Source organism: Nicotiana sylvestris, chromosome 9, assembly GCF_000393655.2.
Source record: "Nicotiana sylvestris chromosome 9, ASM39365v2, whole genome shotgun sequence".
NCBI classification, from domain to species: domain Eukaryota; kingdom Viridiplantae; phylum Streptophyta; class Magnoliopsida; order Solanales; family Solanaceae; genus Nicotiana; species Nicotiana sylvestris.
This window is the reverse complement of record NC_091065.1, coordinates 133,158,679-133,175,832: the sequence shown is the minus strand read 5'-3', so window position 1 is coordinate 133,175,832 and position 17,154 is coordinate 133,158,679. Positions and strand designations below refer to the sequence as shown.

The 17,154-nt window shown below is 43.3% G+C and overlaps 3 protein-coding genes across 3 annotated transcripts; all 3 read right to left on the bottom strand.

Moving 5' to 3' along the window:
• Positions 1–10,471: 10,471 nt before the first annotated feature.
• LOC138878253 (uncharacterized) lies at positions 10,472–11,522 on the bottom strand. The gene is made up of 2 exons (XM_070157918.1): positions 11,415–11,522; positions 10,472–11,113 (listed from the first exon to the last, which is right to left on the bottom strand). Exons 1-2 carry the CDS (start codon positions 11,520–11,522, stop codon positions 10,472–10,474), a joined length of 750 nt encoding a protein of 249 aa, XP_070014019.1.
• A 95-nt stretch (positions 11,523–11,617) lies between these two features.
• On the bottom strand, positions 11,618–12,142 carry LOC138878252 (uncharacterized mitochondrial protein AtMg00860-like). The gene has a single exon (XM_070157917.1). The coding sequence runs from the start codon at positions 12,140–12,142 to the stop codon at positions 11,618–11,620; it is 525 nt and encodes a 174-aa protein (XP_070014018.1).
• Positions 12,143–15,770: 3,628 nt separating this feature from the next.
• On the bottom strand, positions 15,771–16,328 carry LOC138878250 (uncharacterized). Its single transcript, XM_070157916.1, has one exon. The coding sequence runs from the start codon at positions 16,326–16,328 to the stop codon at positions 15,771–15,773; it is 558 nt and encodes a 185-aa protein (XP_070014017.1).
• Positions 16,329–17,154: the final 826 nt, after the last annotated feature.

Sequence of the window (17,154 nt, the reverse complement as noted above, 5' to 3'; positions counted from 1 at the left end):
TAAGGGAAAACCCATAACGCCTCCCAATCTTGAAGAATGCACGCCCGGACTCTGTGAGATATCCTCCGATTTTTCAGTTGACAAGCCTTTTTCGAAACCGGGGCAGTGCGAACCCATGTCTCAATATATTAGTCTAATCACCGACATTGGGAAGGTTAAAACTGACTGCCGATGGGGAGAGGCGGTGCAAGTGGAGGTGCCCTCTTGGGAGGAATATATAATGACAAGAAAACCCGGTTTCCTTAGTGTATATACATATCCTTTTACCTTGGGCCCGATAGAACCATCCTCGTCGTCGATAGACCACGTAATCCTTAATTTCTGTAGATAGTACTGGGTGACTCTTGGTCAAATTCATCCGTCATTCTGGCGCGTTGTCTACATGATTAGGTATCTTGCAAACATGGCCGAGGGGGTACCTTTTAACCTTTATTATCTGATTAGGATGTACAGCCCCCGATTGTATCGAGGTGGCTTGATTAAGCTTCAGCGTCGGGCTCCGAAGGCCTTCTTTTCTTGTACCGATGAAGGCAATGGCAGGGGGTGGATGAGTCGCTTTGTCCGGTTTAGGGTCTTGGATTTAATTCCTGCTGAGAGGATGCCATTACCCAAGGAATGGAACATGAATCGTAAGTGAATATGTTGACTAGCTATTTTTTCATTATTTGGTCCATCGTCACTCCTGAACTAACTTCTTTTGTTGGTGCGGCCGTTGAGTGGTACCCGGCACAGTTAAGGATCTTGTAGGCTGGGTTCGCCAGCTCGATTAGATATACCCAAATGATAAGCACATATGGCGTGATCTGGCCAAGGGCCGATGGGAAGCTAAAAACCACGGTGAGGTTTCTCTTCTGTCGAATTTGAGCTTATTACAGGGGGTCCCGCTTAACCGTATTCTCAATTTTTGTAACTGCCTTTTGCGTTGGTACAGGCCTGGGGGATGCCTCTTTGATAAGGGAAGATTCCTCCAGGGAGGCGGATACTTCAAGTCTTGTTAAGGAGAAGAAGAGAAAAAGAAAATCGCCGACTAATCCTCGAAAACGAAGAAAGTGAAAGTTCAAAAGCCCGAGGTTGATTCAACGGCCCTAATTTCCGGAGCAGCGGAGGGCTCCTAAGCTGGGAGAAGAGAAAGATGACTCCCCGCTAGTGCCCGGGGAAGGAGGAAGCGTTAGTGCTTTGGATCTTGCTGAGCCGATGGCTGTTGAGCAGACAGAAAACAAACCAGAAGTTGCAGATGTTGTCACATCTAGAGCTGAGGAGGCTCTCGAGGAGGGGACAAATGATATTCCTGAGCCGTTTGATGGCCAAAACATTTCTCGAGCCAAAGGGCATTTGGTAGATGAGCTGAGGGATCCCGGTTCTGAAGTTCCCCGAAGGCAGGGGAAAGCCCCGATAGATCCACCCAGAGTTATTGATGTAGGTGATGCTCTGCTGGGTCCAACACTTCCTCTAAGGGGGATATGAGATGCCAATGATAGAGAGATTTCTGATACGGGGGCATCCCTCAAGGGGAATGACTTGTTCGAAGGGTCCATCACTGGGGTTGGAGAAATCCCCGATCTTAATGCCTCGCTCATTTTCGAGGAAGTCGAGAGGCTCCATAAACAGGTAATCATTTATTGACTAAGCTTTGAGCTCCGATCCTTATCTTCCTAATTTTGTTCTTTTATGCTTTCAGGTTATAGTGCTTTACAACTAGGCCTTTGCTAAGTCCCAAGCCGAGCTGGCCCACTACGAGGAAGAGTGAAGGAGACTCTCATTAGAGGCTGACGAGTTCAGATCTCTTTCTACCAAGAAGGAGGAAGAGCTATGTGACCTTCGAGCTCGTTTGGAGATGATGTCTCGAGAGCAAACCGATCTTGCCGAGCAAGTAATATGGTCTTCGCATGCCTCTATTTTCACGCTTCCCCGACTTTAGCCTTTAACTTCTTTGATTGATTTTCGCAGCTTGAGAAAAAAGATGCCTTGATGGAGGAGCGGCTCAGAGTCAGGGATGTTGAGATTGGACTTAAGCGGTGTGTGGAAGAGATAGCCTCCGAGAGAGATACTTGCCAGGGTAAGTTGACTTCGGTTGAACGTTCCCTTCAGGAGAAAAGGGTGGATAGTGATAAGTATAAGGATCTCCATGCTGAGTCGGTTGCTGCGCTATCCGCAGCCAAGGCCAAAGCTGATGCGCTCATGTCCTCGTATTGAAAATATGTTGCCACTGCCAATGCTCGAGCCAAAAAGATATCAGAGGAGGCCGAGCTTAAGCTAACCCAGGCCATAGAGCGTGCTCGATTAAGATCTCGGAGGCAGGCTCTAGAGGATGTATATGCAGAGGGCATCGATTTGCCCGTAGAGATCAAGAATGTGAAGGCCTTTGAGGAAGAGTCAGCGGCTTTGCTTACTTTTGATGAGGATTCAACCAGTGGCTCAGAGAGAGGTGGAGATGAAGAAGAAGTCCCCAAGGGGGAAGAAGCCATTGATGACCAGGGTGCTGACGGTCAAGCTGTCGAGGGCGCAGCTCTTGAGGGGACTTCGTCTGATCAAGTAACTCCGACCGAGGATTAGGCTTTCTTCATTTTTGTGTAAGGGCCCCTCGTGGGCTTTGTAAATACGTCTTTTATAAATATAAGATTTCGCCTTTGATTCGTATTGGATCTAAGTGTATGACTTTAGCGATCAACTCCAGCATTGGACCTGGAACATAATAAACCCTTAGGTTTTGAATTGATTGACATAACGCTTCTTAAAGTTATTGTTATTCCTTTGACTAAGCTTCTGATGCGAACCTAGGTAGCCTTAGGATTCGGCAACCGGGGGAGCGCCTGCTTGTCTATCAGTAAACAAGGATAGCTTTTAGGCTTTTACCAATAGTCCCCGAGCGAGGACTTACTCGCACTCAGGCAGCTTTTGGGCTTAGTAGTCCATCGAGCGTTCGCTCGAACTCAAAGTAAGGATAGCCCTAAGGCTTTATGAATAGTCTCGAGTGAGGACTGGCTCAAACTCGGGTGCCCTTTGGGCTTAGCAATCGAGCGAGCATTCGTTCGAACTCAAAGTAAGGATAGCCCCGAGACTTTATGAATAGTACCCCAGTGAGGACTGGCTCGAACTCGGGTAGCCCTCGGGCTTAATAATCTAGTGAGCATTGCTCGAACTCGAAGTAAGGATAGCCCTCGGGCTTAGTAGTCGAGCGAGCGTTCGCTCGAACTCGAAGTAAGGATAGCCCTGAGGCTTTATGAATAGTCCCAAAGTAAGGACTGGCTCGAACTCGGGTAGCCCTAGGACTTAATGATTGAGTGAGCGTTTGCTCGAGCTCGAAGTAAAGATAGACCTGAGGCTTTTTAGGCTGGCCCTTAGGCTCTTACGCGTTGGCCCTTAGGCGTTTTTCAGATCGGGTCGATGTGACCTCTGATATGGCTATAGTTTTTCCCCATTTTGACTAAAGACTTTTAAGTTTTGATTATGCCTTGGCATGTTTTGTGTTCATCCAACTCTTCGACGGCTCAAATAAGAACCTCGATTCTGACTCGATATGTGACGATAATTGAGTACATCGGGAGGTTCTCTTAAAGGCTAATTTTTCGAAGCCATTTTGCTAAAGGCTGATTATCTCGAAGCCTTGTTATTGTTTGGAGCTGATATGATCGAAGCTCTTTTGCTTATGCCGGGGGTAGCCTAATTAACCGGTTCTTTTCGAAGTATTTTTGAAGTATTTGGAGGCCTTTAATTTTATGGTGATGGTCAGACGTGTCCGAGCTGCATTAATTTGGCCGGAGCCTTTTGATATGACTGTAGTCTTTATGTTTGGCCATAGGTTTTAGTCCCCGGTTGATATGACCTCAGCGTCTATATCGAGGACGACTTTTTAGTGGTCTTATAAGTTCGATATATAGTCTTGGTCTTAATATCGGGGTCATGCCTTTTGAAGGTCTTATAAGTTTTGGCATGCCCTATTGAGGTCTTATAGATATGGTGTTGCCTCATGGAGGGCTTACGAGCTCGAGGTTACCTTATTGAGGTATTAAGAATTCAAGTTTTCGATGGCTTTGATGAGCTATCTATCGATGTCAGTCCCCGAGTGTTCAAGCATTTCTGGACCTTGAGTCGTTTTGCATGAAAGTATTGGATTTATTCAAGTTGTTTGATAAGCAAAGAGGCTTCCTCAATTATTTGATATATGCGTACATGTTTTCCTTTGGAGTCCCAATTATTCTACATGGACACGGTTCATTTGACCATTTGGCCCAATACATCATTCTCCTATCGGGATCCTGGGCATAGTTTGAGCTCTCTAAAGAGGTGACCTTCTTGGGTGATGCCCCCCGTATTTGAGGTAGATCGAAAGGAAACCTTGAATACTTGATGAGTTCTCCTTAGGTAGCATATGGATTTTGCCGTCAAAAACCTCGCTTGTAAAACCTGTTCGGGATAAAATCCGGTCTAAGGGAAAAAGAGTGCAACGCATGCTTTAAAACCCAAGGTTTTTGAGTCGAAGGGTGTTTCAGCATCTTTCGGCGAACACCTATAAGAAATTGGTGTGAGTCATAAAGCGAAAAATGTAAAAGGTTATACCTTTAGCAATAATAGCGTTTGAGCATCGATATGTTCCAATTGTTTGGAAGTTGTTCGCATTCCATGGTGCCAAGTTTGTAGGACCCCTTTCCTACTATTCCGAGGATGCAGTACGGTCCTTCCCAGTTCGGGCCTAAATTCCCTTCATTTGGGTTTTGAGTGTTGGGGGTGACTTTCCTTAGGACTAAGTCACCGATCCCGAAGTGTCGGAGGTTCCTTCTCCTATTATAATATCTCTTGATCCTTTGTTTTTGAGTGGCCATTTCGACTAGTGCAGCCTCTTGTTTTTCATCCAGCAGTTTGAGGGCTATAGTCATGGCCTCGTTGTTCGAATCTTCAGTGGCATGCCGAAATCAGGCGCTTGCCTCTCTAAGCTCGATCGGTATCAAAGCCTCAGATCCATACACCAAAGAGAACGGTGTCGCCCAAGTGCTTGACTTTGAAGTTGTTCGGTACGCCCATAGTACTTAGGGCAATACCTCTCTCCATTTCCCCTTCACATTTTCTAACCTATTTTTCAAGTTTTTGATGATGGTCTTGTTTGTGGACTCTGCCTATCCATTCGCACATGGATAATAGGGCGTTGACAGGATCCTCCTTGTCTTATGATCTTTGAGGAATTTTGTCACCTTGTTGCCTATGAACTGCTTCCCGTTATCGCATGGAATCTCGAAAGGGATCCCGAAATGGCATATGATGTGATCCCAAATAAAGTCAATGACTTCATTTTCTCTTATCTTTTCGAAGGCATGTGCTTCTACCCATTTCAAGAAATAGTCAGTCATAAATAGAATAAACCTGACTTTACCTGGTGTCGCTGGTAAGGGTCCGACAATGTCCATTCCCCATTTCATGAATGGCCATGGTTATAAGATTGAATGTAGCTATTCACCAGGTTGGTGAATCATTGGCGCAAACCTTTGGCATTTGTCACATCTTCGAACGTATTCCTTGGTGTCCTTCTCCATGTTGTCCCAATAGTAGCCTGCCCTGATTACCTTTCAAACTAAGGAATCGACACCAGAATGATTTCCATATGTGCCCTTGTGGATTTCTCGAAGCACATAATTGGTGTCTCCTGGTCCCAAGCACACTGCTAGAAGATCGTCGAAAGTCCTTCTATATAGTGTTCCATTCTCGTCGAGTGAAAATCGAGCTGCTTTGGCTCGGAAGGCCTTTGATTTCTTTGGATCCGTGGACAGCTTCCTGCTTTTCAAATAGTTGATATATTTATTCCTCCAATCCCACGTTAGGCTTGTTGAGTTGATCTAGGCATGGCCTCCCTCGATCACCAATTTGGACAACTGTACAATAGCCCCTGGGAGTATGTCATCTTCTTCGACGAACGACCCCAAGTTCACGAGTGCATCGGCCTCGCTGGTCTGATCTCGGGGAATATGGACCAGGTTCCATTCTTTGAAACAACGCAATGTGACCTGAAGTTTGTCTAAGTATCTTTGCATCCTGTCTTCTCGAACCTTGAAGCTCCCATTCACTTGGTTAACTACCAGGAGGGAGTAGTATTTTGCTTCGATGACTTCTGCTCCTAGGCTCTTGGCCAGCTCTAGACCTACAATCATAGCCTCATATTTGGCCTCGTTGTTAGTGAATTTCAAGGTTTTTATAGATTGCCTAATCATGCCGCCGAAGGTGGTTTCAGAACAATGCCGAACCCGGACCCTTTTACGTTCGAGGCACCGTTAGTGAATAGGGTCCTTACCCCGATGATGTGACCGTTTCTAACAAGAGTTCTTTCTCCACCTCGGGCACGAGGGTGGGCATAAAATCAGCCATGAAGTCCGCCAAAATTTGGGACTTGATAGCCATCCGCGGCTGATACCCGATATCATACCCTCCGAGTTCGATGGCCTATTTGGCCAATCTGCCCGATAGTTTAGGTTTGTGCAAGATGTTTCAAAGAGGGTATGTTGTTAAAACACATATCTGATGGCATTGAAAATAAGGTTTTAATTTCCGAGATGCACTTATTAATGCAAGAGCTAATTTTTCTAAGTGGGGATACCGGGTTTCAGCATCTACTAGAGTCTGACTTACGTAATAAACAGGGAATTGTGTACCTTGTTCTTCCTGAACCAACACACCACTTACCCCTACCTCAGATACATTTCATATTCTTCCAGGGTGTGGAGCAAAGGCGGGCTTGAGTGATACCGCTTCAGCTTCTCCAAAGCATGCTAGCATTCTAGAGTCCATTCAAAGCTGTTTTTCTTTTTGAGCAAAGAGAAAAAATGATGACTCCGATCTGACGACCTCGAGATGAACTGCCCTAAGGCCGCTATCCACCCTGCCAGCCACTGCACGACCTTCATATTGTTCACTACTGTGATTTCTTCAATGGCCTTGATTTTGTCGGGGTTAATCTCGATCCCCCTGTTTGACACCATGAAGCCTAAAAATTTTCCCGACCCTACTCCAAAGGCACATTTCTTGGGGTTGAGCTTCATGTTGTAACTTCTAAGAATGTCGAATGTTTCTTGCAAATGAGTTAGATGGTCCTCTACACGCAGGGACTTAACTAGCATGTCATCAATGTAAACCTCCATAGATTGGCCTATTTGATATTCGAACATCTTATTAACTAGGCATTGGTATGTAGCTCCTGCATGTTTAGTCCGAAAGGCATTATGTTATAGCAGTATGTACCATACTTTGTGTTGAACGAAGTCTTTTTCCTGTATTCTGGGTTTATTTGAATTTTATTATACCCGGAATAGGTGTCGAGAAATGTAAGGATCTCGTGGCCAGCCGTGGCATCGATCAAACAATCTATGTTGGGAAATGGGAATGATTCTTTGGGACATGCTTTATTCAAGTCTTTATAATCTACGCACATTCTCAATTTATTTCCCTTTTTGGGGACCACTACTACATTAGCCAACCATTCGGAGTATTTTACCTCCCTAATCGATCCTATTTTGAGGAGTTTCGTTACTTTATCTTTGATGAACGCGTGTTTTTTCCTCGGATTGAGGCCTCCTTTTTTGCTTCACTAGTTTTAATCTTGGATCGACGCTTAGTCGGTGGGTGGCTATTTCCGACGAGATCCCTGTCATGTCTAAATGGGACCAAGCAAAGCAATCAATGTTGTTAACAAGAAATTGGATGAGTTTTTTCCTGGGTTTGGGGGTTAATCCCATTCCCAAGTATACCTTCCGATCTGGAAGATGTTTGATTAAGACGGCATGTTCGAGTTCTTTGACCGTTGATTTCATTGCATCCGATTCATCGGGACAACGAAGGTCTCAGGGGTGAGGAAATCTTCTTTGTTGTCTTCGCTCGAATGCTCACAGACCACCTGTTCCTCGGGAGTCGGCCCGTCTCCTGACCCGTCTCAGATGGGGGTAGTCGGAGTTGGCGCTATGTCATTTACCGCGAACATCTCCTTCATTGCACACCGTTCTCCATATAGCATTTTCATACAGTCATTTGTTAGGAACTTCATCATCTGGTGAAGAGTTTCCGCCCTCATGTTGTGTATCCACGGTCTTCCAAGTATGGCATTGTACCCCATGTCACCTTCAATGACGTGAACTTGGCGTCCTAAACTATACCGGACACGGTGACTGGGAGGATGACTTCTCCCTTTATTGTCTCATTTACCATGTTGAATCCATGGAGGATTCGAGAGGTGGGTACGATCTAGTCGATTAGTCCGAGCTGCGCCACCACCTTCGACCTGATTATATTGGCCGAGCTACCTGGATCCACGAGCACGCGTTTAATTTGAACATTGTTCCAAAGAAAAGAAACTACCAGCGGATCATCATGTAGTTGGGACACGGCCTCGGTGTCTTCTTCTCTAAATATAAAGGCGTCCTCGGGTATACAGCTACGAGTTTGTCTTTCTGCTGCGATGGGTACTCTGGCCTATTTGAACATGGCCCATGTGGGACGTCGGTTCCTCCAATGATCATGTGAATGATGTGCTGAGTTTTCTTCGGTCCGTTTTCTTCATGAAGACCAATACCGTTGTTTTCGTGTGGATTTGTTGAGTTAGACATTTTTTGACCTGGAATCAAAGAATCTTTGATAATAAAAAGTGTGAAGAGTAACGTGTGTTATAAGAAAGATAACACTAAAACAATCACTATTATTCACGGCGGGCACCAAACTATTTATGTTGAAAATGGTAATTACAATTATATTTGATATTGTGGTTCTAAAAATACGTGATTTATTTTAATACTAGTTTTTAGGCAATAGATGCTAAGTGTAAGTAGAGAAAATAAGATATGCAAACCAATAGGGTCACAAGGCTGGGCCTTGAGTCGGTTGGAGCTGGGCCTCGAGGTCTAGACGGGCTAGTAGCGATGAACTATTGATGAAGGGTCAGTGATAATAAGGGCTTTAGGGATGGCCTTTTACAACTAATAATGAGCAATAAATGAAGAACAATAAATGAACAATGAAAGAATAAACAATAAATGTGGAGAGCAATTGTGTTTGCAAAGAGCAGAGAATGTTGTGTTGTATTCAATATATTGTGTAATAAATCTCAGAGGGGTTACAAGATGATAAGGATCCCCTTTTTATAGGAGGGGTGAATCCACACAATACATGGCTAATAAATTATGAAGAAGTGCTACTAGTACAGTTGTATAACGGCTCAGTACAGATTTGTACTATTCTTGCAGACTCTGTCAGTCCTCATCGTGTGCCCTCAGGGGTTTCCCACCTTTCCATAACGGACATCGATTTTCGTACTACCTCAAGGTACACCATGGTGAGTCTTCGAGGTACTCTACCGAGGCGAGTGCTTCGAGGACGGGCTGTGGATCGTATTTTGATCCCAACGAGGCCAAGATTGAACTGCCACAGAAGCCTCAAGATCGGCCTTCCCTGATTTTAACCGCACACATGCTTTTCTCTTTTTTATTTTTTTTTATTTTTTTTCTTTCTTTTTCTTTTCTCTTATTATTCTTCTTCTTTTTTTCCTTTTCTATATATTTTTCTCTCTCTTTTTTTTTTCTTTTCTTTTTCTTCCTTTTTTCTATTTTTAACTCTACTTTTGATTCCAAAAGAGGAGTATGAAAGAAAATAAATAAGGCTCAGAAGGGGTAACAAATGATAAAAATGTTTGGGTACCAGAATAAAATGCCTTCGTCATTCCAACTTTGAACATGTCAAGTACAAAAATGCAATTAAAGATAAGTAGAGGAATCATATATAATATCTCTTGATTGCATCAGAATTGATAGCCATATCTATACATTTGCCTTCTATATATGTTAAATACAAACCACCATTGGGCATCACTCTTGTTACAATGAACGGCCCCTGCCAGTTTGGGGCAAACTTGCCTTTAGCTTCAGCCTGATGTGGAAGGATGCGCTTCAATACCAACTGGCCCACTTCGAATTTCTGGGGACTCACCTTCTTGTTGTATGCTCTTGCCATTCTCTTCTGATACAATTGACCATGACATACTGATGCTAATCTTTTCTCATCAATTAGACTCAACTGGTCAGCCGGGTTTTAACCCACTCGTCATCATCAATTTCAGTTTCTGCAATGATCTAAAGGGATGGAATTTCAACTTCCGTAGGTATAACTACCTCAGTTTCATATACCAGCAAATAACGAGTTGCACCTACTGAAGTGCGAACAAAAGTGTGATAACCAACACCATCTTACGAAGTATCTTCTTTATGTTCTTCTTAGCCCTCTCAACAACTCTGTTTGCCTAAGGACGATACGGAGTGGAGTTTCAATGCATAATCTTAAACTGTTGGCATACCTTTTTCATCAAATGAGTGTTGAGATTAGCAGCATTGTCTGTGATGATTACCTTGGGAATTCTGAACTGACAATTGATATTTGAATAAACAAAATCTACCACTGCCTTCTTGGTCATAGACTTGAAAGTTACAGCTTCGACCCACTTGGTGAAGCATCAATGGCCTAGGATAAATCGATGTCCATTTGATGCTTCCGGCTCAATTGGTTCTATGACATCCATGCCCCAAGCAACAAAGGGCCAAGGTGCAGATATTATGTGAAACTCAAATGGGGGAGAATGAATCAAATCACCATGCACCTGGCATTGATGACATTTGCGAACAAAGCTGATGTGATCTCGTTCCATGGTGAGCCAATAATAACCTGCTCGAAGTATCTTCTTTGCCATGACATACCCACTCATATATGGCCCACAAACTCCGGAATGCACTTCGGCCATGATAGTCAAAGCTTGTTTAGCATATATGCACCTTAGTAATCCTAGATCCGGAGTCCTCTTGTACAAGATTCCCCCACTTAAGAAATATCCACTAGCTAGACGTCGAATGGTTCTCTTTTGATCACCCGTGGCATGTACCAAATTTACCCCCGACATGATGTATTCCTTGATATTATGGAACCAAGGTTCACCATCAAGCTCCTCTTCATCAACATTGTAGTAGGCATGCTGATGACGAACTTGGATATACAGAGGGTCAACGTAAGTCTTATTCGGATGGTGTAACATCGACGCCAGAGTAGCCAAGGCATCGGAAATCTTATTATGAATTCTAGGAATATGCCTGAATTCTACTGACTTGAATCATTGACAAAGATCATGTAGACATTGTCGATATGGTATGAGCTTCAAATCTCGAGTCTCCCATTCTCCCTGAATCTAGTGAACCAGCAAATCCGATTCTCCTAGAACCAGTATCTCCTGGACTCCCATATCTACAACTAACCTCAAACCTAGAATGCATGCTTCGTACTCGGCCATGTTGTTAGTGCAATAAAAACTAAGTTGGGCCTTCATAGGGTAATGACGCCCTATTTCAAAAATGAGTACAACTCCTATCAAAGAAGAGTTTCCAACCTGGATTTTCATTATGATCAACCTCGTCAACATACATCACTTCTTCATCAGGAAAATAAGTCTTCTTTGTCTCATATTCTTCATCCACCAGATTCTCGGCCAAGTGATCGGCCAAGGCTTGGGCTTTCATTGCGGTCCGAGTCACATAGATGATGTCAAACTCTGTGAGTAAAATTTTCCACTTTGCAAGTTTTCCTGTGGGCATAGGCTTCTGAAAGATATACTTTAGAGAATCCATGCGAGAAATGAGATAAGTAGTGTAGGACGACAGATAATGTTTAACTTTTGTGCCATCCAAGTCAGGGCGCAACATGCCCTCTCGAGAAGAGTATTCTTAACCTCATAAGGAGTGAACTTCTTACTGAGATAATAAATGGCTTGCTCTTTCTTGATGGTGATGTCGTGTTGACCTAATACACAACCAAAAGAATCATCCAGAACCGTCAAATAGAGAATTAAATATCTCTCAGGATTCGGCGGAACCATCACAGATGGGTTTGACAAGTACCTCTTGATATTATCAAATGTTTCTTGACACTCGTCAGTCCACTTAACCACAACATTCTTCTTCAACAACTTAAAGATGGGCTCACAAGTTGTCATGAGCTGAGCAATAAACCTCCTGATGTAGTTTAACCTTTCGAGCAAGCTCATCACCTCGATTTTATTCTTTGGCGATGGTAATTCTCGGATGGCTTTGATCTTTGACGGATCCAACTCAATACCGTGTCGACTAACTATGAATCCCATCAATTCCCGAACGTGACACCAAATGCACATTTTGCCGAGTTGAGCTTAAGGTTGTACCTGCGGAGCCTTTGGAAAAACTTTCTCAAGTCCTTGACATGGTCGGACTGCTTCTTTGACTTTATGATCACATCATCTACACAAACCTTAATTTCCTTGTGTATCATGTCATGAAATATGATATTCATCGCCCTCATGTAAGTTTCCCTAGCATTCTTCAAACCAAACGGCATTACCCGGTAGCAATATGTTCCACATGGCATGATGAATGTTGTTTTTTCTGCATCCTCCTAGTCCTTCAGGATATGATGATATCCTGCGTAGCAATCCATAAAAGACCTGATCTCATGCTTGGCACAATTATCAATCAGAATGTGGATGTTCGGCAATGGAAAGTTATCCTTTGGGATTGCGTTGTTGAGATCACGATAATCATGACATACGCTGGTCTTACCGTCCTTTTTTGGTACTGGCACCACATTAGCTAACCAAGTGGGATATTGAGTGAACCGAATGATTTTTTCCCAAGTTTATTTGTGATTTATTCTTTAATCTTCACACTCATGTCAGTCTTAAACTTTCTTAAATTTTGCTTGACAGGAGGGAATGCAGGATTAGTTGGCAACTTATGAACTACCAAATCAGTACTCAAGCCCGTATATCGTCATACGACCATGCAAAAACATCTTTGTATTCAAATAGTGCTTTGATTATTTCTTCCATGACTTGCGGTTCTAGATGCACACTTATCTTAGTTTCCCTAACATTATCCGGATCTCCTAAATTGATTGCTTCAGTTTCATTCAAATTAGGCTTTTTTTTTCTTCAAAGTGTTTTAGTTATTTACCGATTTCCTCAAATGCTGCTTCTTTATCATATTCTATTTCATCATCATACTCTACTTCTTATATTATTATTTCAGAATTAAATTGGCTTTTAAGACTTGGCTGAAAATTCCTCATGCATGTAATGTCATTGAAACCAGCATAAAAACAACTGTACAAAAGAAAAACAAAAATGAAATGCTATCAGGAATAATGGAAAATGGGAGCTTGTATTTCATTGAAAATTAAAGGATAGAAGGGTTTGAACATCATAACAAGCGAAAAATAAAAATCTAGATTACAACCTTGGAATAATACAGATAACAGAAAGGAAAATAAGGCAAACTACCAAAACTCCTTCCGGGAGGGGAGAGGAGTAGCTTTCCAATTCCGAAGCTTCACATTTGGCCCGACGAGCTGCACATATGCATTACTAGAACCTTCCAAATTTCTACCATATTAACCTCATCAGACAGACTCTGGAACCTCTTGATCAGCTCTTCGTCAACATCAACCGTAGGTTTTGGGACTGAAGATATTGGACGTTTTTTGCGGCCCCTGGCTGGACAAAAGGCTTGGAGATGTGTGGAACAGGCTTAGGGAGTAACTATACTTTTCGTTTCAAATATTTAGCCTTTTCCACGTCCTTCTCTATGGGGGTGAATCCCAAACCAAATGTACCGAAACTTTCACATAGACACATTGGATGCACAATATCATGTAGAGATGAACCAAGACCTTTGCCCGGCACAAAACCATTCTTCAACATTTCATTTGCTACCTTGAAGGACGGGGAGGGTAGTTTCGGACCTGGAATGCATTCTTTCCAAGGAATCTTCTCAATAGACACCGTTCCGAATGTTTGGTAGACCTAAGGCCCTTTATCATCTTCAGCTTCATGAAATGGAACAGTTGTGGCATAGTAAGCTGATAAGTTCTCATCACCATGCACAACTATTTCCTGCTTGTCCCATTTGAATTTTACCATTTGATGCAGAGAAGATGGGACAACCGTAGCAGCATGTATCCAGGGTCTGCCCAATAATAGGTTATAGGAGACAGCCACATCTAGCACTTGGAACTCCATAATGAACTCAACTGGCCCTATCGATAATTCGAGCATTATATCACCAACAGAATCTTTCCCTCCTCCATCAAAGCCTCGAACACATACATTGTTGATATGGATTCTTTCAGTGGCGACATTCAACTTTTGCAAAGTGGGCAGGGGCAAATATTTGCACTAGAGCCGTTATCCACCAGTACCCTTAAGACAACAGATCCTCGCACTTTACCGTGAGATAAAGAGCTCGGTTGTGCTATGTACCCTCCATGGGGAGTTCATCATCTAAGAAAGTGATTATGTTTGCTTCGAAGATCTTGTTGGCAATCCTTTTCAAGTGATTCACTGTGATTTTATCAGGAACATGTGCCTCATTCAAAATCTTCATCAGGGCTCTGCGGTGTTCATCTGATTATATCAGCAGAGACAAAAGAGAGATCTAAGCTGATGTTTTCCTTAACTGTTCCATAATGGAATAGTCTTGCACTTTTATCTTTTTTAGGAACTCTTCAGTCTCTTCTTCGTTGATCGACTTCTGTACTGGGATTTGGCTATCCTTGAATGGCTTGGCTTTCCTCAATTCCTCTGGGGTAAAAAAATCTCCTAGAACGAGTCAGTCCTCCGGTTTCATTGACCTCTTCCTCTACTTATTTCCCTTTATATGTCATTATCACCTGTTTGTAATTCTATGGGACAACCTTTGTATCTTCCATGGCAACTGGGTCACTGGCTTAATAACAATAGGGGTAATACGAGCCCCTTTCACTACTACGACAGGCTTGTTCAGGATCCCTGGCACGACAGCTTTCGGCTTTTCCTGACTTGCTCCAACATCATCTGGAGGCCCTTTCGCAACCACCACAGGTGGCTTCACGTTGACCATGCTTAGCTTCTTCGTCACCCCTTCAACTGTCAAGGGCATTGCTTTTATAAAATCTGGAGCCTTAACTGAGTTACTTTCACTAGCACGAATCATCATGACGGACTTGGAAGAGTTCTTGGGCTTCCCATCCTTACGTACTATTTCAATCATATGTGTCTTTACATGGGCTGGCAAAGGATTTTGGTTGATGTTTGGCGCATCCGGGCTCTGGACTCTAATTTGATTTGTATCAATGAGCTCTTGAATTTCCCTCTTCAAATGCCAACACATATTTGTATCGTGCCCTAGGGCATCAGAACAATATGCGCACCTCAGAGAATAATCAAGGTTCTTTGGAGGTGGATTTGGTATCTTTGACTCAATCGGCCTCAAGATGTCCAATTGCCTCAACCTTTCAAACAAACTGACATAGGACTCTCCAAACAGGGTGAAGGTTTCTTTCTGTTGCTGCCTTTCTCTCCTATAATCCGGCCTTGGTCAAAAGCTTGGGCCAGTAGGGTTTCGGTAGGATTGTAGGGGTGAATAAGGATTTTGTGGAGTTGGAGCATGCCATTGCGGGTAAGAAGGAGGTTGAGCATATGACTGTACATGGTGAACATGATATTAGGGTGATCTGACTGAGTATTGAAGGTCTTGTGGTGGGAAATAATGTCGAGATGGATTATATAGAGCTTGGGTGTAGGCTTGGTGTTGGGGTCGAGGCTGAGTGTACTGGTGAGGCGAACCCCTCGGTCCATCCCGTGATCCAGAGATAACCATAGCGACATCATCCTTCTTCTTTTTGACTAACAAGCTTCTTGTGCCACTTTGAATTGCTTGTGTGGTTGCTTTTATGGCAGAGTAGCTCATGATCTTGCTTGACTAGAGTCCCTCTTCCACCATTCCTCCCATATTTACCACATTGTTGAAGGGCTTACCTACGGCTGAAATCAAATGGCCAAAGTAAATAGGCTTTAGGACTTGAAGAAAGTACTCAACCATCTTGTCTTCTTCCATTGGAGGATTGACCCGTCCAGCTTGCTCGCTCCATCTGAAACCTATATTCCCTAAAGCTTTGTTGGGCTTCTTTTCTACCTTGGTCAGGGATAGGTGATCCAGGACAATGTCTATGTTGTACTGAAAGTGCCGAGCAAAGGCCTGAGCCAAATCGTCCCATGTGTACCACCTGCTAGCGTCTTGGTGAGTGTACCATTCCAGAGCTGCCCCAATTAGACTCTGACTAAAATACACCATCAATAATTTGTCCTTTCCACCGGCACCTATCATCTTACTGCAAAAGCCTCTCAAATAGGCCACAGGATCTCCATGTCCATTGTACAAGTCAAACTTGGGCATATTGAACCCAGCAGGCAGTTGGACGTCAGGGAACAAGCACAAATCCTTGTAAGCCACACTTACTTTTCTTCTTATCCCTTGCATGTTCCTCAAAGATTGCTTTAAACTATTCACTTTCCTGAATATCTCATCTTACTCCACGTTCTTGAATGGTTTCTCGGTTTCAACAGGAGGTTTAAAGTGAGGGGTGTAGGGGTAAGGATCTGGGACCTTTAAGGTTGGTTACGGAGCATAGTATTAGGCATCTAGAGCTTTGAATGCCGGTTCACTAGAAGATCGATGGAGGGTAGCTTGTAGAGGGGCTACAAAAACAAGATCAGATGTCGGAGTAGGATATGATATTGTTTTGGCTGGTAGTGTATAGAAAGTTTGGGACGAGATTCCAGGGTAGTTGTGGTAAGGGGTAAAGCCCGGTGCATGCTGAGGGGAAAGATCAATGGTAGTGGGAGCCTGGGCTTGTGACAATTGTGGCATGAAAGAAGAATTTTTCTGTGTAGTTAGTGGGGAATGAAGTTGGAGGATGACACCTGATCAAAACATGATACATCTTTGCCATTTGATGTTTCAACCTTTGGACCTTCTCTTTCAATTCAGACTCCGATTCCACAATCTCCCTCCGTGGGTCAACAACACCTATGTCCAATTCTTTACTATCCATGACTGTCTTGTACTTTGACCTAGTGTTGTATGGATGACTTGCCAGAATTCCAACAAACTAACCACCTTCCTGGACTAACAAGACACCTAACAACCGTGTTAGTTTTGAGAATTTAACATATAGGAAATCGCTCGTTGGGATGCAATGCACTTAAATAGTTAAACGCTTATACCATGTGTTTGAACGGTTGCATGTTTCATCCCAGCCTTAACTAAACCTTTTTCACCCGGCACCTCTTTTCTTTCATTTTTG

Bases quoted from the DNA above. Each gene is read 5' to 3' on its own strand.
- LOC138878253 (XM_070157918.1), bottom strand. From the start codon at position 11,522: ATGAAAGCCCAAGCCTTGGCCGATCACTTGGCCGAGAATCTGGTGGAT. The intron at 11,114-11,414 runs GTTGATCATAAT...CAATGATTCAAG, and splicing joins AAGTGATGTATGTTGACGAG to TCAGTAGAATTCAGGCATAT.
- LOC138878252 (XM_070157917.1), bottom strand. From the start codon at position 12,142: ATGGGATTCATAGTTAGTCGACACGGTATTGAGTTGGATCCGTCAAAG.
- LOC138878250 (XM_070157916.1), bottom strand. From the start codon at position 16,328: ATGCAAGGGATAAGAAGAAAAGTAAGTGTGGCTTACAAGGATTTGTGC.